The sequence below is a fragment of the Desmodus rotundus genome, chromosome 9 (genome assembly GCF_022682495.2).
Source record: "Desmodus rotundus isolate HL8 chromosome 9, HLdesRot8A.1, whole genome shotgun sequence".
Lineage (NCBI taxonomy): Eukaryota > Metazoa > Chordata > Mammalia > Chiroptera > Phyllostomidae > Desmodus > Desmodus rotundus.
This window is the reverse complement of record NC_071395.1, coordinates 97081982-97096140: the sequence shown is the minus strand read 5'-3', so window position 1 is coordinate 97096140 and position 14159 is coordinate 97081982. Positions and strand designations below refer to the sequence as shown.

At 40.9% G+C, this 14159-nt stretch overlaps 1 protein-coding gene across 1 annotated transcript in view; it reads left to right on the top strand.

Moving 5' to 3' along the window:
* The window catches only part of ANKFN1 (ankyrin repeat and fibronectin type III domain containing 1), a 297585-nt gene that overhangs the window by 263982 nt on the left and 19444 nt on the right, over nt 1-14159 (top strand). The window contains exons 16-18 of the mRNA XM_024573255.3: nt 829-979; nt 2538-2706; nt 12294-12460. Coding sequence (XP_024429023.2) covers nt 829-979; nt 2538-2706; nt 12294-12460 — 487 coding nt within the window. The remainder of the gene's footprint in view (nt 1-828; nt 980-2537; nt 2707-12293; nt 12461-14159) is intronic.

The window sequence follows — 14159 nt, the reverse complement described above, 5'->3', positions numbered from 1 at the left end:
GGAGAAACCAGGCCAACTGAATATGTTTAGAGACTCCTATTAAAATACCTGCGGAAACAATGTCACCCAAGAGGCATTTACCTTGATCTTTTCAAGCCCCCTTTGAAGAGCAACCTTTGGGGGATAAACCAGATGTGCTTTCTTCCCACCACCCTTTTTCCCCTTCCCTTCTGCGTGACATTCAGAAAAGGTCATTAGGAAGGATTCTAGAGCATGCAGAATAAAGACGTGCATGACTGGTTTGAAAGGAGGAAGGATTCAATGATATGTATCCCCGGGTCCTTTTTTTCTTTTTTTTGGAATTGCCTGGTTTTCCTGTTTGTGATTCTCCTCAAGCTTTTGGAAGGGGGAAGGAACCAAAACAGACTCCGGCATTACAACAGGCCAGGGTTGAAATGTGCCATGTGTTTTGTTGCCTGAGTTGGACAAGAATCCTGTGGTTAATTAATTGTTGAATTAATCAGCAAATGCCCATGTGGTAAAATGTAGGGTCTTAGGACTTAGAGGATCTTCAGGGAAAGAAAAATGAAGACAGGAAATAATTACTAAATATCTAAAAGCCCCAATCTCAAAAAATCAAGAAAACTGATACCAACTAGGCCTGCTGTCCTGAAGTCTGGGTGGTTTGATAGGTGAACTAAGCTTAAATTAGAAAAAGCTCATTTAAAACTCCATTTGGGTGGCTAAAAGTTCCACCATCATAAATTGCATCTAGTTTTAACCACCAAAAATTGGTTATCCAGGTTCTGGACATATACAATAAAAATGTTCTGAGCTGTGTTCTGAACTTTTGTTATAATTCTAATTTTAACTTGACTCAACATACAGAGAGGAGTGGGAATGGGTCCAAAAGCTTTCTGGCTCTGAATCTACGGAAAGTGTGGATCATACTTCTGACTGCCCCATGCAATTGTTCTTCTACGAGCTCCAGATGGCAGTGAAAGCTCTCCTTAAGCAGATCAATATACCTCTACACCAGGTACTAGTCTTTACCATTTTTATCTTCTTTTTATGGCTAATGGAAACTGCATTGTAACATAAAGCACAAGAGGAGATATATGTATATATTTCATTTTCATATATTTAAATTACACTTTGCACATACAAGCACATTTTGAATTTGATGCCTACAGGTAGACACAGACAGCACTTCTGCCCCTGTTCTCTAGCTCCTCTGTGGTGACTTCTTCCAAGGTTCCTAGACCCCACTTTACTGTGATCCGGTCAAGCAAGGAAAAATCATTGGCTAGTCCAATCACTGGAAAGATACCAAGTCTCAGCTTCAGGATAGCATGAAGCAAGGAAAATAAGTGAATCAATAAATAAATGTATAGTTAGGTGTATAAGTAACGTATCTAAGAACAGAAGACTGGTGGTAGTACAATTTATACCAATGGTCAAGGTTATACTGTGCTATTTTTCCACAGAGAATTTACTGTAAAAATTAATGTCTTATCTAAATCAAAAAGTACAACTCTAACCTCCACTAATAAGCAGTTTCAAGAAAAGCTGTTGGCATGGAAAATAGTAAAAGTTGAATTAGCTCTGTCCAGTAAGTTAACATGATGTAACATTAGCTTGAATTCTTTACTTTTTTTTTTTTTTTTTTTTTTTTTTGCCTACTGTTACCTTCTACTCCCATTCAGCACACACACAGGAACACAGACAACATATGTACCATCTCTGTACACACACATAACATTAACTAAGGTTAGCCTATAAACAGGAAGACTGTTACAGGAGTAACTCTCTCTTTTTAAAAGTCAACCATGAATAGGCCCCTGACCCATGGAGGCAGGGGGATAGAGTAGACGCTCCAAGAGTGTCCTTCCATTGGGTTATTGCTCTGATTCTAAGTTAACACTGCAAGGCTAGTCCAAACAGCCAGCACCGACACAGATTTAAATTGCACAAAATGCCATAAAGACACCATGGGAGCAACTGAGCTATTCCAGGGTTGGCTGTGTACTCAGGAGGAGAAAAAAAAAAACTCCAGGTCTACTTGTGACAGTAGGTACTATTAAAGGGTTTCTTGCGCTTAGCAGGTTTGAAGCAGCTCATATTTCATTGGTGACTCTTGGGCTACATATACATGTTGGGAGAAGGCTGCCTAACTGCCTAAGAGTGCATACAACATTTTTTTTTATTCTTGTAAAATTTTCTCAGTCCTTGGCCAGAAACTACATTTTTCCCCCTTAACCAACTTAAATTGAAACTAGTGGATTTTTAATTCAATCCATTTTTGTTGCTTCATGTAATTATATTCATCATTTTGAAAAGCCCACAGAATGCAATCATTTTCTGCTTTTATAAGAAGTATAAATGTTGTTTTCAGAGTTTATGTGGAACATTACTGCCTTAAATCTTGATTTTATATAGCATTATTAAATGGGCTGAACCCTAATATTTATGTTGTATAAAAATTCCAAGCTTGAAGTCGTGTAATTTTGTTAGATGTTTTATGCCAGTTTGGTGTTGTTTATGTAAGTGCCATGTTGTAACTCTCCTATTTTTCCTCCGCGCGTGTCCCTCTGCAGGCAAGGAACTTCCGCCTCTACACACAGGAGGTGTTGGAAATGGGTCACAATGTGTCCTTTCTTCTCCTGCTCCCTGCCTCAGACGACGTCTGTACAGCCCCAGGACAGAATAATCCTTACACCCCACACTCAGGGTTTCTTAACCTCCCTCTTCAGATGTTTGAACTTGGTATAGTAGCTTGTTTCACCTAGAAATATTAACCCAGCCTCCTTATAATAAAATCACAAAGTTATATCTGTTCCCCCTTGTCCCAGTGGAGGGTCAATAAATCACATGATGGCTTTGGCAACAACCCTTCCTAGAACTGTGTACAAGTCTGAGAGAAAGCAAAGCTCCAAGACTATGTGCCTGAGCAATAATTATTGAAACCTAGCTAAGGCCCAATGGAGAGGAGGGAATTCTAAACAGAAAGTTCAGTTACCAGGCTGCACTTCTTGCCTCCCCTTTGCTTTCTTAAAACATAAATGTAAGAACTGAGGTTTTCAGGAAAAGCATCTCCCTCTCTCCCTCTCTCTCTTTCTCTTTCTCTCTCCCCCAACTCCCCTCCCTCCCTGCCCCCACTCCAACTGGGAAAAAAAATACTGAAATTCAAATGTAGACGTGTGTCACTTTGGAGAAAAAAACATGCCGATTTATCAAAAAGACTCTGATATGAAATAGACTCTAAAATTCTAGCATACCGTTTGAAAAGCTGACAGGGTCTCCCAGGATGCAATGTTGTGATTATAAAGCGGAATTCTGAATGGTGAAAGATCTTGTCCTGATTTTCAGAAATGAATGGCTTGGGCCCCAGCTTGCCTATTTTTGCAGAGACCCCTGTTGCCCACTGAGAATGTGAATAAGGAGACTTTGTCTCTCCCCCATGTTTCGTCTTGTAACAAGCCAACAGGAGGCAATTAGCAAGAGTTTCATCAGTTCAGATAAACTGGTGGGACAGTGAGTGAGTAGGTGGGTGGGATAGTGACTCTCTTTGGATTGCTCCCCAGCCACCAGATTTAGAAGCAGATGAGGCAAATGCCTAATGCCTCACTTCTGAGACTTGAGCATCTGGTTCTGCATTTCTCCTTTGAGGATAAATGGGTTGAGCCTCTCAGTTTCCCCTGCTCCAAGTGGTTCAGATGCCCAAAACCTGATGAACAGCAATCGTTACTTTCCGGAGGAGGGAGAGTTATTAAGAGAAGTCTGAATCAGACTTTCAGAATGGGACTTGAAGAGTCCTGAGTCACTTATTGTTTGGCAGTGGCAATCACTTACACTTTCCGTACTTTTTCTGTATCAAATGATTGGCCATACCACTCCCAAGAGGCCTGGATGTGAATATGACCATTTTATGAGTTCCCCACCCAAAGAACATTATTAGTCCATGATATAACTGTATTGCTCTTACAAAATATAGTTTGGATCAAGGTATTTCAATTCAAGTTACTAAGTATATACACCGGATGCCTAATGTGGAAATGCAGAGATTAGTAAAACAAAGGCTCTGCCCTCATGGGGCTTTCAATACAGAGGTAGGAGTAAAATAAGAATATAAATTATTATTGAATGAGGTAGAATGTGCCAAAATCATTAGTATTAAGTGATATTAAAATAAGAAAAGAATGCACATTTTCTCAAAGAAGATATCAGCTGCCTTGGAGGAGAGGATATTTGATGTCAGTGTTAAAGGATGGACGGGATATTAATAAACAGAGATAGTAAGAAAAGCTTTCTTGTCTGGTGGAGGAGAGTAAGTGAAGACATGAGAATATAAGAACTCAGAAACAGTCAGGAAAAGAATAAATGGTCCAGCTTGGCTAGACCAGAGAAGAGACGTGAGGAAATAGGGGACATTAAAGATATATGGACAAGTTGTGACCATATTAATCAGTATCGTTAGGAGTCAAGCTGAAGAACCTGTTTTAGATGGATTAAAAGCAGGGGTGGGGGAATAGTTCAGAGTTTATTAATAGCCCAGTGTTAGAATAGAAACAAAACCAAAAATATATTTTATGTACTGATGTAAAAAACACTGGGAGTAATCAGCAAGACAGGGCAACTGTTAGAATGACAAAAGGTAGAATCTAGAGACTTCTAGAGAACCCCCATGGTTTTCAGCCTCAAAGACTGTAAGATTATTGCTGTCATCACAAGAACTATGGAAATCAGAGAAGAAAACAGTTTGGGGAAAAAGTGGTATTTTTAGCTCTGCATATCTTGAGTTTCAAGGTACTAATTCGACATCTGAGTGGACAAGTCCAATTGCCAGTAGCAACACAGGAGAGAAAGTCGGGTACTAAACACAGAAATTTGACCGGCGTCTATCGATAACATCTGAAGCCAAGAAAGTGAATGATTTCCCAAGGACAAATAATTGACAATTAACAGGGAAAAGCACTAGGAAAAACACTTCATTGGAGAGCTAACCAGGAGTCCATTCTGTGTGGGATGGTCATTACTGTTCCATAACTACATGAAAAACACATGACATTCACTTCCCCATGCTGCAGTGGCTTTGGTGGGAACAGTCCATGATTTAGCATCAATCATAATGGCATATGACTCCTAAGGCTTTGGATAACCAAGCCCTGCACATTTCCTCTCTCTTCTGCTTTCCGAGAGGCTCACGTACTTGTCTTGGGCAGGCACACTTAGTCCCAGTGTTGTTCCTTTCTATTCCACAATTTTCTCTCTCTGCTCATTTGTCCGTTAATTCATCAATAAATATTTATTAAATAATCTACTATGTGCCAGACACTATTCTAAGTACTGAAGAATACGCAATGAACAAACTTTTCATGAAGTTTACATTCCAGTGAGGTAGACAAATAGCAAACCAATCAACAAAAAATAATATTGTAATGTCAGACAGTAGTGAGGGCTATGGAGAAAAATAAATCAGGGTAAGGGACTTGGGTGAAGTGACAGGAGCTCCAATCTTGTATTGGGTGATCTGGGAAGGCCTCTCTGCAGAAAATACATTTGAGCAGAGATCTGAGATTCCATACAAAGGGGGCAGTAAGTGCAAAGGCCTTAACTCAAGAGTTGCTCAGCTAAGACATCATTGTAGGTGGCGTATTTGTAATGAGTAAGAGCTACAGAGACAGGAAATGAGATTAGAGAGTAAACAGGGGCCAGATCCAGCAGGACCTCATAGGCCATGATAAGGATTTTGGATTTTCTTTAAGAGTGCTGGGAATCCAATGGAGAATTGTGAGCAGTAGAGTAACAAATTAAAAGTTCTGCAAAATCCAGTTGCCCTCCCCCAAGGGGGGGGGGGGAATTCAAAGCTTAACTTTGTTTAACCCAGCATTTTCCAAATTCATTTGACAATGACTGGGACCACTTTGGGCATGGCACCTATTAAAAAATCACAGAAAACATACTTTAGGGTATGATACCCTAGAACAGTGCTTTTCAAACTTGAATGTGCGTAAGAATCACTTGAAGAGCTTTCTAATAAAATAGATTCCTGGAGCCCTACCCAGAGAGGCTAAGTCAGGAGGTCTGGGAAGGGGACTGGATAATTTGCATTTCCAACAAGGCCTCAGCTGATACTGATGCTGACAACCCAAGGTTCACACCTGAAGCAGTACTGCCTAGGACACAGAGAAAGACACTGTAGGAACTTACAGAACTAGAGATGTTGTTAGCATAGTAACAGAATCAGGCAGTGCTTAGCTCTTTCACCTGCTTACACTTCTTAATTCTAAATGCAGTGTAAGACCATCAGATACTAGAAAACCAGGTCATAGGTCAAAGCCTGGGTCTCAATAGTTCCTAATTTTAAGATGTTTCTTCCTAGAGTAAAACATACCTTCTTATCCTCCTGGTCCTCCTTTGTTACCACATCAATGGTGATCCAGCTAATTAACGAAGACCATGTAAAATTCCAGAAAAGACCACTTGGTTGGGCCTGGTTCCATTGGCATTCACACTTCAATTAGTCTTTTCTAGGGATCAGGAGAAAATGTTGGCAGTAGCAAGAACTTAATACACTCTAGTACAATGCTTATTGTACTTCAGCACCACCCGCAACAATTTTTATAATATTGCTGAACCTTAGCTAGAATATTATCCCCAAGTAATCGGAGTTTTTGCAAGAGAAAGATTATCATAGCCCACTAAGCATTTAATAAAACCTACAGGAACTTCTAAGAAATTGCTATAGTGGGCTTAAGCCCCTCTAAGAAAAATGCTAGGCAGTTTTTACTTGTTTCTTATGAGTAGGGACTTCTTTCTTCCATAGATAGGTCCAGAGTAAAAGGTCAACACATACACTAAGCATTTCTGAGAAAAAGAAGGCTGTTGGAAATTCAGTTGGAACTCAGAAAATTGTATTAACGACGTGGGAAATTCTAATAAAGTTTGAAAAGGTGCAAATTATGGGAATATGTAAAATATAATAGAATAAAGTATTACACTGTATTTCAGTCTGACTTGTATAAGTCATCCCTGTCCCAATGGAAGTATTTGAGATTTGGCAAACTGAACATGTTCCTGCCAGTGGCCTGAGTGAATCATAAATAACCTGCTAACCAGCTATGGAAAACTGCATTTGGGCCTATTCCAGCACTGAATAGATCTAGCAAGGACAAAATGATAAAGAGCTTAGCCCTTTGTGTCCTGGAACAAAGACCAGGCTGGGGCAGACCCACAAGGTGTTTCTTCGGGAAGTTACTTACGGGGACAGAGACTGTCGCAGGGGAGGATGTTGTGAGATCTCTAGGAGCAGGGGTCCAGCTGAGGCAAAGAGATACAATTCAGAGCCTACTCCCCCTCCACAGCTTGAGGGCTGGCACTCCCCCATCCTTGGGATAAAGGCAGGGTAACACTCTTTTACAGTAATAAAGCATGTGCCTGGGGGCTGACAAGGGTCACTACTTATACTGTTGCAGAAACAAAAGGAAAAGCAGTATCGTGAGCCCTTAGAAACTCCGTCCAGGGATGTGGCCCCTTGAGAATCTGCCTAGCCTGTGCTGAGGAGGTGGCCCTGCCTTGACCCTGTGAGCAGTTAAAATTGACAGCAGCTCTACGATGGGAAAAGCTAATTCTTACTGATTTCCTTGGGTCTACTGACTGACTAGCAAGACTTAAAAGCTGGACTAGCAAGACTTAAAAATTGAGGAATATTTTAAGTTTGAAGCCTGGTATATATTTCGTACTTCGGTGCTTGGCTACATCCTTCAATCAACAAACATTTACTGAGTTTCCACGATGCCAAGTACTATGCTGGGGCTGGACAACAGGACAATAGTAAGACACAATCTGCCCACCAGAAGCCTAGAATCCAGTAGAGGATACAGACATCTATACCAACAGTCCCAATACAGTGGAAGCATTGTTGTAAGACGTAGGCTGTTGAATTTCAAAGGAAAGACACCTAATCCTTTCTTACGGAGATAATGTTTGAACTAGGCCTTGACAGATAAATAAATATTCAGAAAAGGAAAGAAAAGGCAGAGAAGGAAAAGAAAATCATTTTAAGCAGAAGGAAGAGCATGCACAAAGGCTTGGAGATCTGGGAAAATGGAGCCCAATTAAGTACATTCCTAGTAGCTCATTGTGACAGATGCTTAAGGCATCTGAGGAACAATGACAGATGAAACTGAAAACTAAAAAGGCTAACATCACCAAGAGCTACTTATGCCATCCTAAAGAGGTTAGACTTTATCAGGTAGGCAGTGGGGAGTCATTAAAAGACTTAAGAAAAGGAATAATATGGTCTTATTGTTATTTAGCAGTTTTATAGAGGAAAGGTGCAGAAGAGGAAAAGAAATAAAAAACACTATAGACAATGAGACAGCTAAGAGAGTGGTCCAGGTGGACAATGAAAAGAACCAATGAAAAGGCCCTAGCCACAGCAGGGGTACAGAAGAGAAAGCAGAGGCAGGAGGAATTTAGGAGTTAAAATCAATAGGACTTTGTGATTGATTTAATGTGGTTGAAGAGCAAGATGGAGGAGCCAGAGAGTCTGAACAGGGTGCTGAGATGGATAATGTTGCCATCTACAAAAATGGGAATTACAAGGAGAGGAACAGGTTTGGGGGAGGGGAGAGATGATGAGTTCAGTTTGACAAATGATGAGTTTTGAGGTGCCTGTGGGATATCCAGGCATTGAGCCTAATGGAATCCAGGCCACAGACTTACAAGAAATGGCACAGTCTCAACCCTCATTCCTGATGCCCATTTTTCATGATTTAAAATACCATTCCTGAATTCCAACTGTCAACTCATTTACTACCGAGACTCTTTAGAGGGGCATCTTGCGTCCAGGTTCTTTCCAACACCTTGGCAAAGAATCCTGGAACTAAAACTGACCCCAGGTGGTAATCTTGTTGATTCCTTAGCCTCCAAACTAGACTACGTGACCCAGACTGATTAGGGTTTTATTGAGTTAGGGAGCTTTAGGGAGAATATTCTAATCTCAATCCTGTTCTAATATTCTCACTACTAGATGTTTCATTCCTTCTGGGGGAATGGCATAGGGTTGTGAACAAACATTTAGTTTGTATCTGATGTGTGGCACATGCTGTGCTGGGCACTTTATATATTATTTAATCCTAGGTAGGCATTCATTATCATCCCTGACTTAGATATGAAAGAACAGAGGCTCCTAGAAGTTACATGCCCTCTATCATGCAGGCAGTAAGTGGCAGAACTGTGATTCAAACCCAGTCCTTCAGATACCTAAGCCTGAATCTTTCCACTCTGCCATACTTCTAATCTGGCTTCTACTGTCGGTGCCAGAAGATATTTTAATCATCTTCTATCTTCTATCAAAAAAAAGACGGAGAAACCACCACAGAAAAATTAGTCTGAGTTTGTAAATTACTAACAAATTAGTAATGTGGTCCAAATAATGCATTATTGTACCCTTATAACATTTTGTCTGTGGAAGGCATGTGATTCCCATTAGAAAAGAATTAGAAGCTTCCAGTCTATCCTCCCCTCCTCAGTGATGGCTACCAAATGTATCATTGCTAAACCACAAAAGACTACGTTAAAGTAACATTTGTTAAAGTAACATTAAAGGCTCTGGATAAAAACCACTAGAGCGGGAAAGTGAAGCGCTGGAGTTGAAAGGTCCTCATAGGTCACTGTGGTGAGTGGCACGGGTGGTGTGGGCGCTGTGAGACCACCCACTGATCCAAAGCTCCTACCACAACGAGACACAACAAGAGAAAGTTCTGGACACCCTGGTATTTTAGAATTTCGATGAGGCTGATAGTGCTTCTTTCAAAGAAATTCTTCAGTCCCTCTCCCTATCTTCGAAGTCATATTTTAAAAAGAATGGAAAAGAGATTTTTTTTTTTTAACAACTTGGTTTGGAAAGGCAGGCTTAAAGAGACACTTCACTCTTCACTCTCCAGCCAAGAGAGGGCATCTGTCAAGTACTAAGAGGAGATAATCCCTCCTTGAAAGGTATAAAGAGACATTCAGGGTACAAGTGTCAAGAGCAAGCTACAAAGTAATGGTGACTCTTTCCTGCAGACTGCCAGTAAACATCACAGACCTGGAATACACCTTTCAAAACAGGAAAACCCAGAGCACAGTGAGAAGACAGAGGACAGAGGGGGAAAAGGAGACTGTGGAGGATAGGTCTGCCCTCTTCATTCAGATCAGGGCGTGCATTTTGTTGTTGTTCAATCAATAAATATTAATTGGGAAGCTACAATGTTCCAATTTTTGAGGAAATAAAAATAGGAGGCATGGTTTTTGCCCTCAAAGCAATCAGTCTAATACCTAGGCAGTCAAGTAAACAATAATAAACAGGATAAGTGTCTTGAAACATTAAGACACTAATGCTCTAGGAGCACAAAAGAGAGAAACTAATTCTGCCTGGAAGGGAAGAGATATCAGTGAAGATTTCATTGAGAAGACATTTAAGTATCGGATAAAGCTGACCTAGGGGTACTGGTAGAGAAAGGTCTTCGAAGACAAGGAAAGGCATGTTTAAAAGCATATAAGTACAAAAAGACTTGTAATAAGTTCAGCTTGACCAAAGCTGAGGGTCAATGCCAGCGGAGGTAGAGGATGGAGGGTGACTGCATAAGAGAAGGTAACAATTGAAGATATATTCAAACCCTAGATTGCAAGGAACTTTCCTGGTGGTGATTAGATGTTCAGATTTTATCCTGAAATCAAGAAGGAACTCTGTGGTCTTTGAGCAGGGAAATGGAGATCATCTGGGAGAAGCTCAATAGCTTGCCATTTACTAAGAGGCTCGATGAAATCAGTGCTTCTATAGTCAGGCAAGGAAGTACTAGAGTAGAGGAAGTACAAAGGAAGGATTTGACACTAGAGGGGGAAAAAAACCCCAGAACTGAGACTACCCAAATTAAGAAATACCTCCTTGAAATGGTGCACAGCTGGAGTGAAAAGGAGCCACTGAGGCCCTCCTGATTCACCCCATTCTTCTCTTCCACTTGCACCTGAGGAAATACAAACAGAGCAGGTTATCCTAACACCCACCCACCTGAGATTCACCCTACGAGGAAATCAAGCAAGAAGCGGGTGTGGTAAGATGGGAATTGCAGGGTCACAGAAATTTCTCAATGTGTAGAGAAGTGGGGCTTCCTCACTGAAGTGGAGAGATGACCAGATGCCCCATTTAAGGTTTTGTGGTTTTTAGCTTCCTTTAATGGCCAGGTCTAGGTCTCAGGAATCAACAGCAAGGAGGCCCAAGGAAAGTACCTAGATATTCTTCCTAAACTTTCTCACCAAAATGCCAGAATGAAGACATTTCCACATATCTATTGCATAACTACAGCCATATTTCCAAAGGTTGGAATGCACTGGTGTGGGTCAGAAGTGCACAGAGTGAGGCTCCTAGAGAGTAAGTCTCCAAACTCAGCAATGGCCAGGAAGACACTAGTACTGCAGGAGTCTGAGTCTGGATGCTTTCCTTATCCCACCAGAATCTAAAGTCACAGCACACGATCCCAGCCCATCAGAGAAGTATGGAGAATCTGACCAACTCGGCCTTCTGCAGCAGGCTGAGTCCCACTCCTCTCTCCCTCTCCCATGATGAAGATGAAGGTTAGAGAGTTGACCCTGGCCTCTGGCCCATTATCTTTTGAGGGAGGAAGGCCAAGTCTGCTAAAGACAAAAGTAGTCTGTCAAGGCATCAGCTCTATCGTCCTTCCACAAGGGCTGAAGAGCAGAGAGGCAGGAGGAGGAGGATCAAAACCCATCACAACAGGTTCTTAAGGAAGTTTTCCAGTCAGACAAAAAGACACCTGAGAAAAGCATTTCTTGTATCTTCTGGGACTTCTGGCTTTGGAAAGAAGCACACAAAATACATACTGGAAATCAGACATGGAAATCAAAACTAAGTTCCAAATTTTTACTTGGCTTTTTTTCTTTAAAGTGATAAGCAAACTAATTTTCCCAGTATGTAAATAAATTATATGTATATGTATATATGTGTGTACGTATATAAGTTTGTGTGTACACATATATGCATATATGTGTGATATGCATGCACATGCAGCCCCATCTTTAGGGGCTAAACATCATGAACTGCAGCTAGAGCCAACCCCACTTCCCCATACCTTTCCAGGACTTGGGAAACCTTAAAAGGGAATACTGTCTGACTACAGCCAGACAACTGGCTCCTTAAGAGCACATTTATAATTTATTTATGGCTTAATATTTTCCACTGATAGGATTAATAAATCATGTTTTCATTCAACTTGTTTTCTCTGAGGTATGAATTTCTCTATTTTGATACCAGATCTTAACATGTTTTATTTTGCTTGTCCATTTTCCAGTTCACTTTTGCAGCTACAGGGAGAAATTTATTAGTCTGTATTGCCGCCTTTCTGCTGTTGTGGAGTTGGATTCTCTGAACACGCAGCAGTCCCTGCGGGAAGCGATCTCAGACAGCGAGGTTGCAGCTGCCAAACAAAGACACCAACAAGTTCTAGATTTCATTCAGGTAACAGTTTGTTTCTTCCAAGGTGAAAGGAAGGAAGAAAAGGCAGGGTGGAAGTGATAAGAAGCAAGCATGAGAAAGAACAGTAATCTGGGCTAATTTAAAGACCACAGTGTGCAAGAACTCCAGGAAATGTGAGTTTTTAAACAAAGGCTTAAGAAAAAACTACAGATAAATCACCGTCACTAAGTGCTGCATCAGCCGCTGTGGCAGGTAGCAGTAGTTTCCCATATGGAGAGAAAAATCACTGCCATAAGGAGGAGTGATCAGAACATTATTCTTACCTGACATTATTCTTACCACTGACAAATCCAACAGAAACATTGTATTAATTAACTCATAACCCCAGAGGAAAAGGGAAGAAAATAATCCACTAGTTTGTGTTAACCCAAATCAAGCTGGACTTCAGACTGCTCATGCTTTGAACTTCTTCCTGGCAGAGATGACACTTTAATGTGTAGCTGCAGAGGTCAGAAAAATGTGTTCCCTATCCGTGGTCGCTGGAAAGGCCGTACTTACAGTGACCACCTCAGGGTCTTGTGGCAGGGGTACTGACTAGTCATCAAGAGAATGTGGATTTGACATTGCCTCTAAATCCCCTGGACAAGTCTTAGGATCTTTCTACCTATGGTCACCCATTCACAAGATGAGTACAATAGCAACAGCCCCGTGAGAAATGTCACTATGATATACATTCAGTTCAATTTGACAAATACTTATTGAACACCCAGCTGTCAGGCACTGTAAGGGAGATACAATATTGAACTAGACATGGTCCCTAACCCTAAAGATTTTAAAATTCACTAGAGGAAGTGAGAAATGTGTATAAATACAATCTGTAAAGTGAGTTAGGTGCTAAAAGTAAAATCAATTTCATATCAACACAAAGAAGTTAAAATCAACGTACATTTGTGAGTATGAGAAACGTTGCCATAAAGAAAGTAACTGGTATCTGAGATCTGAGCAGGGCAGAGAGAGACAGATGCTTGTAAGGAGAAAGAGACTGCGGGGAATCCAGAGAAAAAGTGTAAACAGACACGGCAGAAACAGCAGAAAAAATAGTATTTGCAGAATAATGAGTAGTCAAGATTGGTAGGGGCAGAAATTGAGTGAAGGGCAGCAGTAAGAATCGAGAAAGACTGAAAGCAGCAATGAGACCAGATGACAGGGGCTTCAATAAAGGCCAGGGTAAGAAATCTGCACCTTATTCTGTAGACAACAGGGCCCTGGCCAAAGTGTTGGAGAAGGTAAACTTTAGGTTCTCATAGCCATTTAGGACAGATTCGGCAGGGCAGGACAGCCCCCCCATGCACACCGGTGTAGCCGTACTGGTTATTTATAGTAGGGGCTCTTTCTCAATGGTCATGCTTACTATATAACTTGCATATTAATCCTAGATTTAAGGAGAAGAAGGTTAAATGCAGGGAAACCACATACAAAGCTATTGTATGTGGCGAGAAGTAATGATGACCTAAGAAGTGGACAAATAAATTTCTCTAACCCCCAGCCTCCTCGTCTGTAAAATAGGAATGATGATAACAGCACTTAGCTCCTGGTGTTACAGAGAGAATTCAATAACGTAATGCATGTAAGGCACTCAGCAAAATGTCTGCACATAAATATGTAATAAATTATATATTCATGCAGTCATTCATCCATTCATTTGTTACTAAGAAGGGAAAATGCTTTGAAACATGAATAT